Source organism: Stigmatopora nigra, chromosome 2 (genome assembly GCF_051989575.1).
Source record: "Stigmatopora nigra isolate UIUO_SnigA chromosome 2, RoL_Snig_1.1, whole genome shotgun sequence".
NCBI lineage: Eukaryota > Metazoa > Chordata > Actinopteri > Syngnathiformes > Syngnathidae > Stigmatopora > Stigmatopora nigra.
Window position 1 is genome coordinate 13,175,944 of NC_135509.1, and position 13,595 is coordinate 13,189,538.

The 13,595-nt window shown below is 41.0% G+C and overlaps 2 protein-coding genes across 6 annotated transcripts in view; both read left to right on the top strand.

The window, feature by feature from the left end:
• syt7a (synaptotagmin VIIa) overlaps positions 1 to 10,360 on the top strand; it is a 58,953-nt gene extending 48,593 nt beyond the window's left edge. For all 5 annotated transcript variants that reach the window (XM_077710840.1, XM_077710843.1, XM_077710841.1 and 2 more), the window contains 6 exons: positions 5,405 to 5,507; positions 5,979 to 6,246; positions 6,402 to 6,571; positions 6,808 to 6,922; positions 7,414 to 7,613; positions 8,404 to 10,360. In XM_077710840.1, the coding sequence (XP_077566966.1) occupies positions 5,405 to 5,507; positions 5,979 to 6,246; positions 6,402 to 6,571; positions 6,808 to 6,922; positions 7,414 to 7,613; positions 8,404 to 8,508 (961 nt within the window). In that variant the 3' untranslated portion in view covers positions 8,509 to 10,360. The remainder of the gene's footprint in view (positions 1 to 5,404; positions 5,508 to 5,978; positions 6,247 to 6,401; positions 6,572 to 6,807; positions 6,923 to 7,413; positions 7,614 to 8,403) is intronic.
• A 144-nt stretch (positions 10,361 to 10,504) lies between these two features.
• Positions 10,505 to 13,595, top strand: part of myrf (myelin regulatory factor) — a 50,742-nt gene continuing 47,651 nt past the window's right edge. The window contains exon 1 of the mRNA XM_077710836.1: positions 10,505 to 11,320. The gene's annotated coding sequence lies outside the window, so the exon portion shown is untranslated. The remainder of the gene's footprint in view (positions 11,321 to 13,595) is intronic.

Sequence of the window (13,595 nt, forward strand, 5' to 3'; positions counted from 1 at the left end):
AAAATGTTTAGGATGCTAGTTTACAAAGAATTGCTTAAAATGCTGAACAATAATGAGCAAAACACTTAATCCATATTTTAGCAACCCCATGTCATCAATACTAAACTGCGCTTTATTGCACAATTATGTTTTACATCAATATTCTAGATTAAATTGGAATAGTGAATTAACACTAGATCTATATTTGAACTCGTAATGGATTTTTTCAAGGCACTTCTAACCTTGCTTAGTAAAAGATATTCCTTTGAATAGTAGAATAATGAGTAAAAGGTAAATATACAGCAAGTATGAATGGGTCAAATATTTATGCATAATAGGTCTACAACTTGCCTTTTGGTAGAATGTTAATGCTTAAATTGTTCCTTTGCTGAACTTGAAAGCCAACCAAACAAACATGGCAACATCCCCACGGGCCATAAGAAGCCAATATAGGCCGCGATATTCATTAAGCACGACCAGCGACCTTGTACATGCGCGACCACGCGATAAAAATGTGATAAAAGGGTTACAGATGCCTCTGAGTTTAGGAGACGGAGCTTGGGCTTACAAACAATTTTTTTACATTGGGCCTGAAAAAAAAAGTTGAGGAATTCACTCAGAATGGAAAAACTGATACTATAATTTGAGTCCAGCTTGTTGAAATATGAGTGAGTTTTTTTATTAGAAGGCTTGATTAGAATGTAAGAGTGGCAACTTAATGCCTCATTGGTCTTTACTCATACAATTGCGTTCCGATTCAGTGAACCTATACAGTACACGTTCCTTCAGTGTTGCTATAAAGAGAAACTACATTCCCCAAGAGCTTGGAATCTTGATCTCTGTGTGAGGAGCGAGGCAGCCGTCCAATGAAGATAGCGGTTTGGGAAAGTATACGTGTGCCATCTTAACATTCAATCCACTTGCCTTTGGCCCTTCAATTATTCAACTGTAGATGTTGCATCATTTTGTGTAAGCCAGCGGAGACGTTGCTTATTTTAGAATACATCGGGGAGATATTAATAGATAGAGATGCAAATTTCCCAGCCTGAAAGATTGCATGCACTCTGTGAGAGTGTCTGTTTATTGCCCAGTGTGCTATACAATGCATTATATATTTTATGACTTGATAGTGACTCTTACTTACTGACTGGATGTAAACAGCAACACTCAAACATGACAGATGGAGGCTGTGACCTTTATTCTAACCTCAACCATTAAAAGAAGATATGCGTAATTTGCCATGTGGCATTTCCGGGGGGGAATGCACTTGACTCTTGACGTCAAATTTGAGAGCGCATGACAAATCGATGGGCTGCATTCTTACGTTTAAGCGCCATCTTATTTCCAATTCAAATAAATGGACAGAGAGTTGCGGAATTAGCAGATTTAGATCTGATTTAAGCGTGTCCTGTTGTATTCGAAGCAGAATTCCAAATATTTATTGGTTGAGGTGGAAGATAGCAACGGTGTGTCTTTTAAGACCTTTGCAGTGGTTCGCTTGTCGACTTCACAGTTCTGGGGTCCTGGGTTCGATCCTAGGTCAGTAGTCCTCCTGCGTGGAGTTGGCATGCCATCTCCGGGCTTGTGCGGAATTTTTCCGGGTAGTCTAAATTTCCTCTTGCACTCCAAAAACAGTAAAACCAATGAAATGTGAGGAAATAATGAGAAGCAATAATCGAGCAGCAAGTCTGAATGATGTACTGCTCTGGGACTATTTGTGTTCCTCTTCTACCGCATTTAAAGGGAATGGGAGGAGTAACTTTGATTGGAGACAGTGGTTTTCATGCAGAAAACACACAAACAGCTCTCTTTTGCAAAATGATTAAATACCCCCTCCCGGTCTAGCCCGCCTCGACACACATGCATCATGTTCGAGGCGTATCCGTGTGAAAACAGATCCCTTCAAGTCAGCGCAAAAGAGGACTGTGTTGTTTTTGATCTTCTGGACTGTTAGCTTTGAACACAAAATGATTTAAATCGAGCAGTATTTTCCAAATGGTGCAACAGCCTTTAGGAGCTCATTTTATGGGAGGCAGACACACAGAAAGCAACATTTAGTGCCTCCCATGTTGCCTCTCTCCTCCAAAGAGGATTTCAGCAGATGTCACTATTTAAGTCACATTTACTGCTTTGACATCGGGGCAGCAATTAGTTAATAGTGAAAGCATCTGTCTTTTGGTCTGGAGGGGTGGTCGAGAATCAGGGATGACTGGCTGAGCGTTCATGGGGATGGGCTGCGGGATGACTGGCTTTAGCTGTGACTAGGGAGTGTCAAACACGGCCCCTAATTTTAGTCGGGGAAGTTACCAGATAGAAGAAATAGACAACCAGGCATTATTTTTGAGTGTGTTTTGTGGTTTTGAGATGGAAAAAGAGGGGCTGGGTTGTTTTTTTTCCCCTGGATCTCTCTCCAGCCTTGAAGCAGAGTGTCTATCCCCCTACCCCCAAACCCCTCTTCGAGCTGCTGGCCCTCAGTCAGGTAACTAAACAGGATAGTATCACAGGACGGTGAAACCCACAGTGTCCCCGCCTGCCTCCACGTGTGTTTGTGTGAATGTGTGTCCGCGAGGCTCTCACCAGTACCTGTCATATATCCTAAATTCTATGTTTTCCTTGTGTTTGCCTGTTTCCTGCACCCCTCAAATTAGACCTGCCCCTCTACCCACTTCCAACTGCCTCACCCCCAGTCCACCCTCCCACCCTCTCCATCCTAATATGTATGATCTATGTTTCTATAATCTGTTGCTATGCCAACAGCCCACTTTCTGAGCTGCAGCAGTATCTGATCTGAACTCGGGTCAACTGTGCCTTCTACTGGCTACTGTTGAAAACTGCGGGCTCTAACATATCAAGAACATCATTGTCCAGCCCTAAAGGGTTGAGACTAAAATGCATTGGCTACCTAAATGAGTCATTTCCTAGACGGGGGTGATTTCATTGACCTAAAAGCAATCCTAATTAGAAATCAAGGGAGAGGACAGAAGTATTTCCTCCTAGTAATGTGCAATTCCGGTCACTTTCGTTAAAAGAACCACGGGGAGAACCAGGAGTTACCTGAAGAGTGTAGTGGTAGGAAAAGCCATTGCAGGAGTTCATGTACCTGAGAATGTTACAAACCCCTGAGTGAAGCATGAAGGAGAATGAATAATTGAGGGTGTTCACCCCCCAACCCTCCTACAGATACTACTTGGAGGTGGAGGAGGAAGGAGGTGCCTTGCTTTACTCTAAATCCCAAGCATTGCCTTCTGCTTCAGTGCTCCCTTGAACTCAGTCTCAGATTGTGCTTTAGAGCTTGAGATGTATTTTTCCTGTAGCTTAAAAAATAATAATAAAAAAATGGACCCCTATAAAATGGAACGACCTCTCTTGGCTACTAATCCAACTAACCCCAATTGATAACAATCCCCTCCCTTCCGCAATTGGTTAACATCCCTCCTTTCCCCCCCCTTTCTTGCTCCAATCCCATTGCTACGATTGTGTGCTGGTCCCGTTGCGCTGCTTTTTCTGTCTGTCTTTTTGTCGGTATATTTTCTCCAGTTCTGTCTTTGTGTCTGCAAAAAAAAGTACACATGAATTCATTCAACATGAAATTTGGTGTTTAGATAACATTCAAAAAGTAATATGAATTCCAAACAAATGACAGATGCTGGCCAGACAGACAGACGTGTTTATGGGCTCTTTGTTCCCTGCCTGTCCAAGGCATTGCCCTCACTCACCTGAGTGATACCTACGTACTTGCATATGTCATATATGCATATGTAGCCAATGCCAGGTTGTGCTTGGCCCTTGTAATCCCAGTTTTCACTTTTAGAGTGTTGCGAAATAGTTGGGAAATCAAGCTCGAGTCGAGTTGGCATTCCATCATTCTAAGCAAGGCCCTCTTTTGTAACACTCTAAAATGTGTATTTCCTTCGTTTTTTTATCCAAAGTACATTATCCGGTGATGTATTGCTTTTAGTATCCTCCAATTCCTTTCATTTCATATTTATCCCATTACTAATTTATTTTTCATATCTCTTTCTGCTCTTTATTAATTGTGTTATTGTTCTTTTCTTTTGTGTTCTCTCCCTTCAGCATGTGTCTTCCTTTGTCTACTCTTGGATAGATTGTGTGTGCAAAGCTCTTTATTTTGCTATCTTATTTATGATACTTATCAGACTGACCAAACTAAGCCTCTCTTGTGTTTCCAGGCTTTCCTTCCTTCATTCCCTATCTTTTCTTACAGCTCTCTTTTTTTCTCTCTCTCTAATGTGGTGTTTGTAACAATCTCACTCTGTTTTAGTTTTGGTTTTTGTGACCTCACTGTTCATGGTATTAATACTTGATACCACTTCTTATACAGAAAAAATGACTCTTTGCTTGATTTTCTCTTTCTTACATTCTTATCTACGGCTCTTATGATTTGTGTCAAGTTTGTGTCTTCAACTTTCTGCATCGTCTTGTTTGAGTTGGTTCTTCTCTCCTTATTTGTGCCTTTTTATTTTCTTAAAATCTATCGGTGTGAATTCTGTATGGAGTGCCGTTCTCCAAAGTGTCATGTTGTATTGTTCAGGATGTTTCGATATTTGTATCTTCTTATATTACATGCTTTCTTTAATTTCATATCAACTTTTTCAATTGTATTGTCTCTTACCGTTTCATTCTATACACACACCTCGTTTTCATGCTGTATGAACTCCAAAAGTGTTAATTACGTCTCGATGTTTTCTCATGTGATGGAACAGGTGGTGAAATCTATTCATATTCAAGAATCAGCTCTGCCATGTCAAATCTCTGTTTGTTTTTCTTTATTTGTTAAATGACATTTGTTTATGATCAAGCTAACTCCTGACCGATTTAAAAAAACAATAACACTATGAAAAATGTCCGCTGTCTAAATGTCCAGTCTTCTCCATGTCGCTATAAATGTTCGTCCTGTGTGTTTGTAGTCCTATCATGTTGTATGTCATTTTCATATTGTATCCGGGTGTCTTGTCTATGTCCTCCCAGGACCAATGGTTGGTTGGCTAAGGAATTAGTTTCAACAAATAGAAATTTAGTGCTTCATCTTTCAAAACAGTGTTATTTTGGACATCACTTTCTTGTAGGAGGTATGGATGTTTGCCAGAGTGAACATATGTACGGTCGTTTGAGATTCCAAGTTCCATCAAATGCAACTCCGCACATCAAATGTCCTCAGTTCTAGCATCCGTTGTTGTTCTGTGGATTTTTTTGGCAGATCTGATTTGGCAGCCATGATAGAAAGCTAGAGAATGAATAATCACCCTTGAAGCGACATCTATCCCCAAACAAATTTGGATTCAATTGGTTGTTTCTGATAGGTAGTTTTTATGTGCCAAACAGGTGGAGGTTGGACTCAGACATTCTCTCTTTCTCGCGACGACTTTGTGTGGTCCATCTCGTCACTGTGTTTTTCTGCTTCCAGGGGCAACAAGCCAGCCAACAGTCCCAAAGGCCAACCCCCCGATGCTGATGGACACTCCTCTGTCACCGATCTAGCGAACTCCCTCACCGGAGATATGGTGATGGTAAGATGGCCTCTAAAAACCCTTTTCCTTCATGGTATATAATATCTTTAAAGGGCACTCAATGAACTTTAAATTGATAGTCTGTCGCCATCAACGGCATGCAATAAGTTAAATAATATTGAAAAACATCAGCTCCAGATTTATTTTGTTTTACATATTTTGAATGATTTTTCTCTTATTTTGAGGGGGGTTTGGGTGTAAAAAACAAGTAAGAAATTTATATTTTTTAAAATTCAGTGTAGTTGGAGACTCATAGAAATCGGGGCAGCAATAGGTTCCTTTTGAAAAAAATAATGTTCAATTTATATTCGATCAATCCATATAATGACTCCAAAATACAAATAGTGTCGTGCATCAGCCTTGCGCTAGCCAGGAAAATCGAGGTCTTGGTGTTTGCCCCTTTACCTGAACTGGTTTTATCACTGCTGCATATCAACGTTTTGAGTTTGTACACACTTGCGGCCGTTACAGCTGTCTCCAGGTTCAGAGGATGACGACGGTGAGGGGCCTATCAGTGAGAAACTGGGTCGGATCCAGTTCAGCATAGGCTACAGCTTCCAGAACACGACCCTCACAGTCAAACTTCTCAGGGGTCAGGAACTTCCAGCCAAGGACTTCTCGGGTACTTCGGATCCTTTCGTTAAAATCTACCTGCTGCCTGATAAGAAGCACAAGCTGGAGACCAAAGTCAAGAGGAAGAACCTAAACCCTCACTGGAACGAAACATTCCTGTTTGAAGGTGTTTTTTTTCACTTTCATTTTCCAATGTCTTGACCTCCTTCAAATGTTCGATCATAAAATAGTGTCTATTTTCACTAGCAGTATCCCACCAGTAATTACGGAAAGTGAAGGCTCTTCAATACATTTAAGAACCTCATCTCCTTTGTTGTTTAGGTTTCCCTTATGAGAAGGTCAGAGAGCGCACACTTTACCTTCAGGTGTTGGACTATGACCGATTCAGCAGAAATGACCCTATTGGAGAGGTCTCAATTCCACTTAACAAAGTGGAATTGGGTCAGATAAAGACATTCTGGAAGGAACTCAAGCCCTGCAGTGATGGCAGTGTAAGTGATGGCGGCACAACCATTGCGGTGCATGATAATAAATCGTTTTTTTTTTTTGTACTGGATATACCAACGCTATCTCACCTAAAGCAGTGCTGATTGCATCTTTAAACCAACACTTTTATGTTATATGGACGATTATATGTATATTAGGTGATAGTGAAACATGTAGATTTGGATATTCCTTTGCAAAACGAGATATTAGCTGATAGACGAGTCATGTGTGTCTTCCATAGGGGAGGCGAGGGGACTTGCTGCTGTCTCTCTGTTATAATCCCACTGCCAACACCATCACTGTGAACATCATCAAAGCCCGTAATCTCAAAGCCATGGATATTGGGGGCACCTCAGGTAGACTTTGTTCATTGGATGCCATTTCTTTTACCTTTCTAATTCTTGCTCTGCAGACCCTGGGAGAAAATTTTGAGTAGAGTTGTCAAAACTGTGGGCTGGTGGCCAATTCAGGCCCACAGGGTGATATGTTGTGGCCTTCCACTTGATCCAAAAAAACATGAACATAGTTGAGCAATTGAGAGATACAAACAGTCATCCATGTTTGTGGCTTAGTGGTGACATTTCTGGGTGTTAAATCGTACCACTAACAGGACGAGCCAATTTCAAAACCTATTTTCATCAACTTATTATTTCCATTCATTCAAATTTGATAAGCTATTAACCACAGCCTTTACTTTCACCTATTGGATCAATTTATTTACTTTAATTAGAGTTTATAGGACCTTTACCTGATTGGCTATTTTTAAGATACAATTTAATTTTAATTTTTAGCTCCGGTGACAATTGATTTGTCAAGTAACATGCCACATGTTGCTTCTCCATCACAGATCCGTACGTAAAGGTTTGGTTGATGCACAAAGACAGACGCGTCGAGAAGAAAAAGACAGTGACGATGAAGCGCTGTCTCAACCCCGTCTTCAATGAGTCCTTCCCCTTCGACATTCCCGCCCATGTGCTGAGAGAGACCACCATCATCATCACTGTCATGGACAAGGACAGGCTCAGCCGCAATGATGTTATCGGCAAGGTAAAGTCTGCACGTTGGCTTTGCTGTTGTTGCCCTTTATTGCGACAAGAACGTGCCCTTCAAATTTTTACCGCAGGTTACGCGCAAATGTTAAAACCGTCCACAGTTTGGAGCAATGATACAGTCCCTCATACATATTTACCATATACACATAACAGCATACAGATAAACAACATCAGTCATCTTCACTGTCACTTGATTGAAAAAAATGTGCTTATTTTTCCCCCCCTTGGCACAACACCGTTGCCCTATGCATCTTCAAAATTATATGCGGAAACGCCGACTTTGCTAGGGCACCTGTCGGTCGAAGGGATTTAACATTACGCCACATTTACATAAAGAAAGGTAAATTATTAAAAGTTTCCGTTTTCTGCTGTACTGAATAAAAATCGAGCAAGAGACAGCGCTCTTAAGTTAGTTAATTAGTTGAACTGTGGCAGACTACAGGGGATGCCCTTTGCGGGCAGTAAAAAAAGATGTATTATTATACACTTATGACTTTCACATTTTTAGTTTAACATAATTGGTAAAAAATTTAGCTGTAATTAACCCTTTTGAGCGGTCAGTGAAATCATTGGCTGACCATAGACCTTGAGTTTTGATTGGGGGAAGCTGGTGCGGATGACCACTGCAAATAAAATGGAATGGAGTTCGAATACAGAAAGATTAGAAATGATGGTTCGGAATGACTATATAATGTGATCAGTTTGGGGTTTTTAAAATCAGCCCTGGCGGACATCAATTTGATAATGTGAAATGTTTTCATGCCCCCCCTCCTCCGTTCTCTTAGATCTATCTTTCGTGGAAGAGCGGACCAGCGGAGGTCAAGCACTGGAAGGACATGCTGGCTCGGCCGCGCACCAACGTGGCCCAGTGGCACGCTCTCAAGGCCTGATGGCACCGCCCACATTCCTCCTTCTTTCCCTGCCCCCTGCCTTCCACCCCAGTCCCGTCCTTATGCACAAGACTGACTTGCTGCCAGGCCGCGAAACACGGGTACAATTAGCCATCTGCTCTCTTGAACCTTTAAAACTCCTTCCCTTGTCTTTCTCCAGCTCTTCATCCTCTATTTTTTTTTTATTTCCTTTCCTCCTCATTTTCACTGCCCATACGTCCTTCTGCATTTTGTTTGCGGAGGCCCAATGTCTTTATTCTATGCTGAACTGCACTGCAGCCACTGACCCGCTGAAAGGTGCCAGTCCCGTGGAATCACAGAGAATCTGAAGTGATACATATAATAGTGTATGATAATTCCAGGAAGACTCTACTATCCATTATGTACCTTATGTACATAAGCATTCATATCGTATATTATTGATGAACCCTTCAGCCAGAAACCAATAGGAAATGCTATCTATCCATAGCATATCGGTGGTTCTATCCATTCATTTATTCGATGTACTTCCGTAACGTGGCTCCTCCTTTTCCTTAAAGTAAGTAGATCTTAATGTTTGATTCAAGTCGTAGAAAGCAATCAATACTCGGTTTGTGATGGAACCAACTGAGCTCAAGATGGTGTTGTTAATACTTGTGTCCCTCTTTTCTCTTCTATTCTCTCATTGCCTCTTGATTGTTCCCATTTTTATCTCATTTATCTGGCAAAAAATATTAGCGGCCCTCACCCCCCCTCCGACAACCACCGCCTTCCCCCTTGTTGTCCATGTGCTGTGGGTGCTGTGCCGTAGCTCCGAACAAACAAAAATAGAGGTTAAAAGATATACCGTATGTATATGTATGTAATGAACTTTCCGAAGTCGGGAAAGCGGGAAACACGATGAACTCACCAGAAGGATCACTCCTTATTTTTCCAGACAATAATCCCTTGAAACGGAAAGAGAAAAAGGAAGACGCCAGGGTGTAACGTACCCAAAGTCCGAACCCGAGATGCTACGATGATGTCATTTTCCCACAGAGGGACCTCATTTCCGATGTTCTTGCAACAAAAGCCAACGTGACGTTTGTGCGGTTCTGTGTGCATGTGTTCCAATGTGCGCGCTCACTTGGATTTGTGTATCAAGCCTTTTGAATTCTCTGTGCTACCGCGTGCTCTGGTTTTGCCCCATTCTGCCCAAGATCTCAGAGAATCGCTCTATCTTCCGGATCCATTTGCCTCTGTGGCGTATCTCTATTAGCGAACGCCTGCTGTTGCAAGTGTGTATGTGTGTGTGAGCTTGTGTGTATGTGTTTCAGCAACGCAACAGAAGTCTTCTCTTTTCTCTTTCTCTCTTCTTACTGCCATCGCTTCCCCATCCTCCTTTACTGCCCTGCCTTCTGAACGAGGTTGCGGGGAAGTTCTATCTGCACTTTTTCAAAATATAATAATGGTAATAACCTTGGGGTTGAAGATGGTTTTGATGATGATTATAGTACTGGTAAAAATGAAGGGGGGAGTATGAGAAAGGGGAGATTGGGGAGAGGCCGCCTCTGCGCCGTGACTTGAGGGTGTCAAGTTGAGGACGAGGACACAAGGGATGGATGAAGGGCTCTCATCCTCTCCTTTTTGCGTGTCTTTTGTTTTTTTTTTCGTGGAGGTTTCCTGTTGCCGGGTAAGAAAGGAGAGATGGCACATTTGCTTGTCATTTGGTGGCTCGCCAGGCCAACATTGTTATGATATAAAGCGTAAAATACATTCAGAGCATCAACCGAGTGACTGTATGTTGTTCAGCGCACTGTAAGGGGTCTGGCTGGAGTGAATTCTTTCCGCCTTTGTTGGGGACACCCAAAATAAAACCGAATAGAATTTTGTATCTCGCTGTTTTTCCACTCCGTTCGTGTGATTTTTGAAGATCTGCTGATCTGTGACAGCGAGACAGTGGAGAAGCAGATAATCTTTTCCCCGGGTGCTCCAAACCAGCAATGTTTCAGTGGCTGCCTGTTTTGTCAGCCACAGTCGACTCAAAATCCCCTCACAGTAAATACAACAGACAGCATAAATACTACTTGCAGTCATTTTCAGCTAGTTATTTAGTAGTGTTTTTACAGTAGAAGTCCTCATAAGTCATTGCATTTTCGTAAAATGTCTTCAGGGCTTCAGTTTAAGTTGTTTAGACCAAACAATTTAAGAGAATTGGACTTAAGTTGAAGTAAATATGTAAAATGTTGCGCCGCCTCGAGATTATAGTGTCGTGCTAGTTTAAAAAAAGAAAAAAAGAAAGAAATTGATATTGAAAAAACACCCGTTGATGGCCATTGGTAGGGACTAGAAGCGACCGTTCCATGCAGACTCTTTTGATTTCTTGTCACGGGTGATTTAGTACTACAGCGATTTCTTTTCAGCATGATTACATGGTGCGCAAGAAGGGAGGAATCAGGACGGTCCCACTAGTAAACTGGCAAGAATTATTTTCAGCAACACGGGCAGTGTTTTGTTGTTTTTAGGCCGCACACGTGCAGCACATTACTGAGTGCAAATTTGTGATTTTACTCTCTAACCTTTGTTTAAACTAAAACATCCCTTGGGCAAGGACAGTCCATGTCAGACCTGGGCAATTCATTCCACAAAGGGCCACAGTGGGTGCAGGTTTTCGTTCCAACCCATAGGAGGAAACCTTTCCAACAATCTGGTATTTTAGAAGTGCAATCAATGGATTGCAGTCAGGTGCTTCTTGTTTTCTGCAGAAATCTCTTAGTTTGTTTAACTTCCTGTTCTGGAGTGTTTGGAACAAAAACCTGCAGCCACAGCAGCCCTCGACGACTGGATAATCCAGGTCAGGTCTATGTTAATGATCGGTTTTGATAGTTTCAAGAGTAAAAATGCGTCTAAATCACATGAATAGTAAGAGTTGCAAAGGTTGCAAACCTTTAAATGAACTTTCTACAATTTCCAAACAATTCAATAACAACAAAGGCCTCTTTGCCAGCAGCCCTAAAACTAGTAATATTAAAATGTAGTTATGTTAAATGGCACTAGTTACAACAACTTGAGCATTTAACATTATGCAGCTAACAATACATGATTTTCACCACTGTGTATCACACTGGGCATCCTGCAATTCCATACACTGTAACACCAGAGCCTTTATGTCCTTTTAACCAAAATCAGGCTTCAAAATAAGGCTATACGCTAGGTCAGCACTACTTGTGCACCTTCTTTCTTGTATAAACACATAGTGGCTCCTCAATTCTTGCAAAATCTAATGAGATCCAGACTTTTTCATTTACTCCAAGAATGATTTAGTGCAACAATTAGAGCATCTGCAAAGCTTCCAGCTTTAACTGTGCATCAACTTTTGTGCTGATACACAAAGATGGTGAACATGATTGCTTGGAAAAGATTTGAAAAAGAAAAAAAATAGAATCCAAATCAATCCATTTTCATCAAAGAACACCTGCTTCTAGCTTTTTCATGATCTTGCTAACAAACAAGTGAAGAGGGAAGAAAGCGTTCATGCCTCCTCACAGGCAAATAACCAATTTATCCCTCAGAGACTGATTATAATTTGTCTTTGTCAGAACATGTCCCCCACCCCTGGTGTAATGAAAGTTCTCCCAAGATGGATGTGGTGTCCAGGGTTGTTTTGACAACCGTTTTACTCTTTCGGACCAAAACATTTATTACTTTAAATCATATTTCAGCAATTTCAACAACAAAAATCTTAATTTTGATTCCAATAGCTTCATTTAGTAGATATTCAGCTGCTTTTTCCAATTTAAATCAGTGACATTGTCTTATTTCTTCGGGAAAGGTACGAGCTCATCTACTCTGCTGTGGTTGAGGAATATTAAATTAAGGCTGCAATCACTGTGTGTAATTCAAATAAGGCTGTCTTGATCTAATTACGGAGGGAAAATTACAGCGTCATGGTAAAATTAGACTAGATTTCATCAATTTAGGATCTTTTTTTTTTAACTTTTATGGCACAGACAGACTCGGCCTCCACCCCCAAACTCACCTTTTGATTTGTTTAAAGCATTTGTCAAAAACCAGAGTGACTTCTCCCAATCAGGGTTCAAGTAAAAGTTATATGAATTGTGACAATAATGAGACACAATCTAATTTTTGCCATTTTGTTCACATTCGATTGTCGGTCAGTGCGTGTATTTCGATGTTGTTGTGTCGGATTTATTTCCTTAAAAACGTGATAAGGAATTCCTTCTGTTTTTGAGAACTTTATGTAAATATCGTTGGTGGGAGTTAACATTTGTTGTACAACGGGTTTTCCTTTGTCACTTGAAATGATAAAGAAAACACGTTCATGATAACAGTGCTGATGTTGACCATACTGATTATAACCGCCCTTCTTGAATAAGGGCTTTTGATGTCCGCTGCATATTTGTCGAGTGGGTTGAGTCGTTGGAGGAGAGAAAAGCAAAGGAGTGCTAACTGATGCATAGAAACACTGCCACCTCGATGTGGGTTTTTATATTGCTATTAGCAATCCTTTGACCTCCCAGTCAAGATAAATTGGATGTCAGTGAACAAGTAATGAGAAGCAGTTTGAAATACTCCCTCTTTTGCTTGTTAATTTGGGATGTTTATCTGAAACTGAGAGAAAAAAACCAGGCATGGTTAAATATTCATACTACATGAACATGAACACAAGCATTAGAAAGTAGTCCCGTAGTAGAGATGGGTCAGGCAATTTTCAGATTCCAAAAGTATAGAAGACTTACAACAAAAGATATTCCGTCGCTTTATGGCCCTTTCTGCGTACCATCTGTAGTTGGGATTAGTCATTCATTAGAAATTGTTATATGATGTCAGCCACTAACTTTAACTTCATAACTACAAAATGATCTGTAATGCATAACAATGTCAGCGGGTAACATTATACAATCCCTACTGGATGACTATTTCTGAAAAGCTTAAGGCAAAGATGGTCTCCTACTTCCGTTGTCCTCATTTCGTGTTTGTATTCTGGCTATTTGCAATCGTGTTGCAGCTACTGGCGTTCACTGGGTTTTACTTTTGACAAAGCGTCTGGATTTTGCAAATTGCCAGATGCATTCCAACTGCCATAGTCCTTGCATTGCCATCTGAAT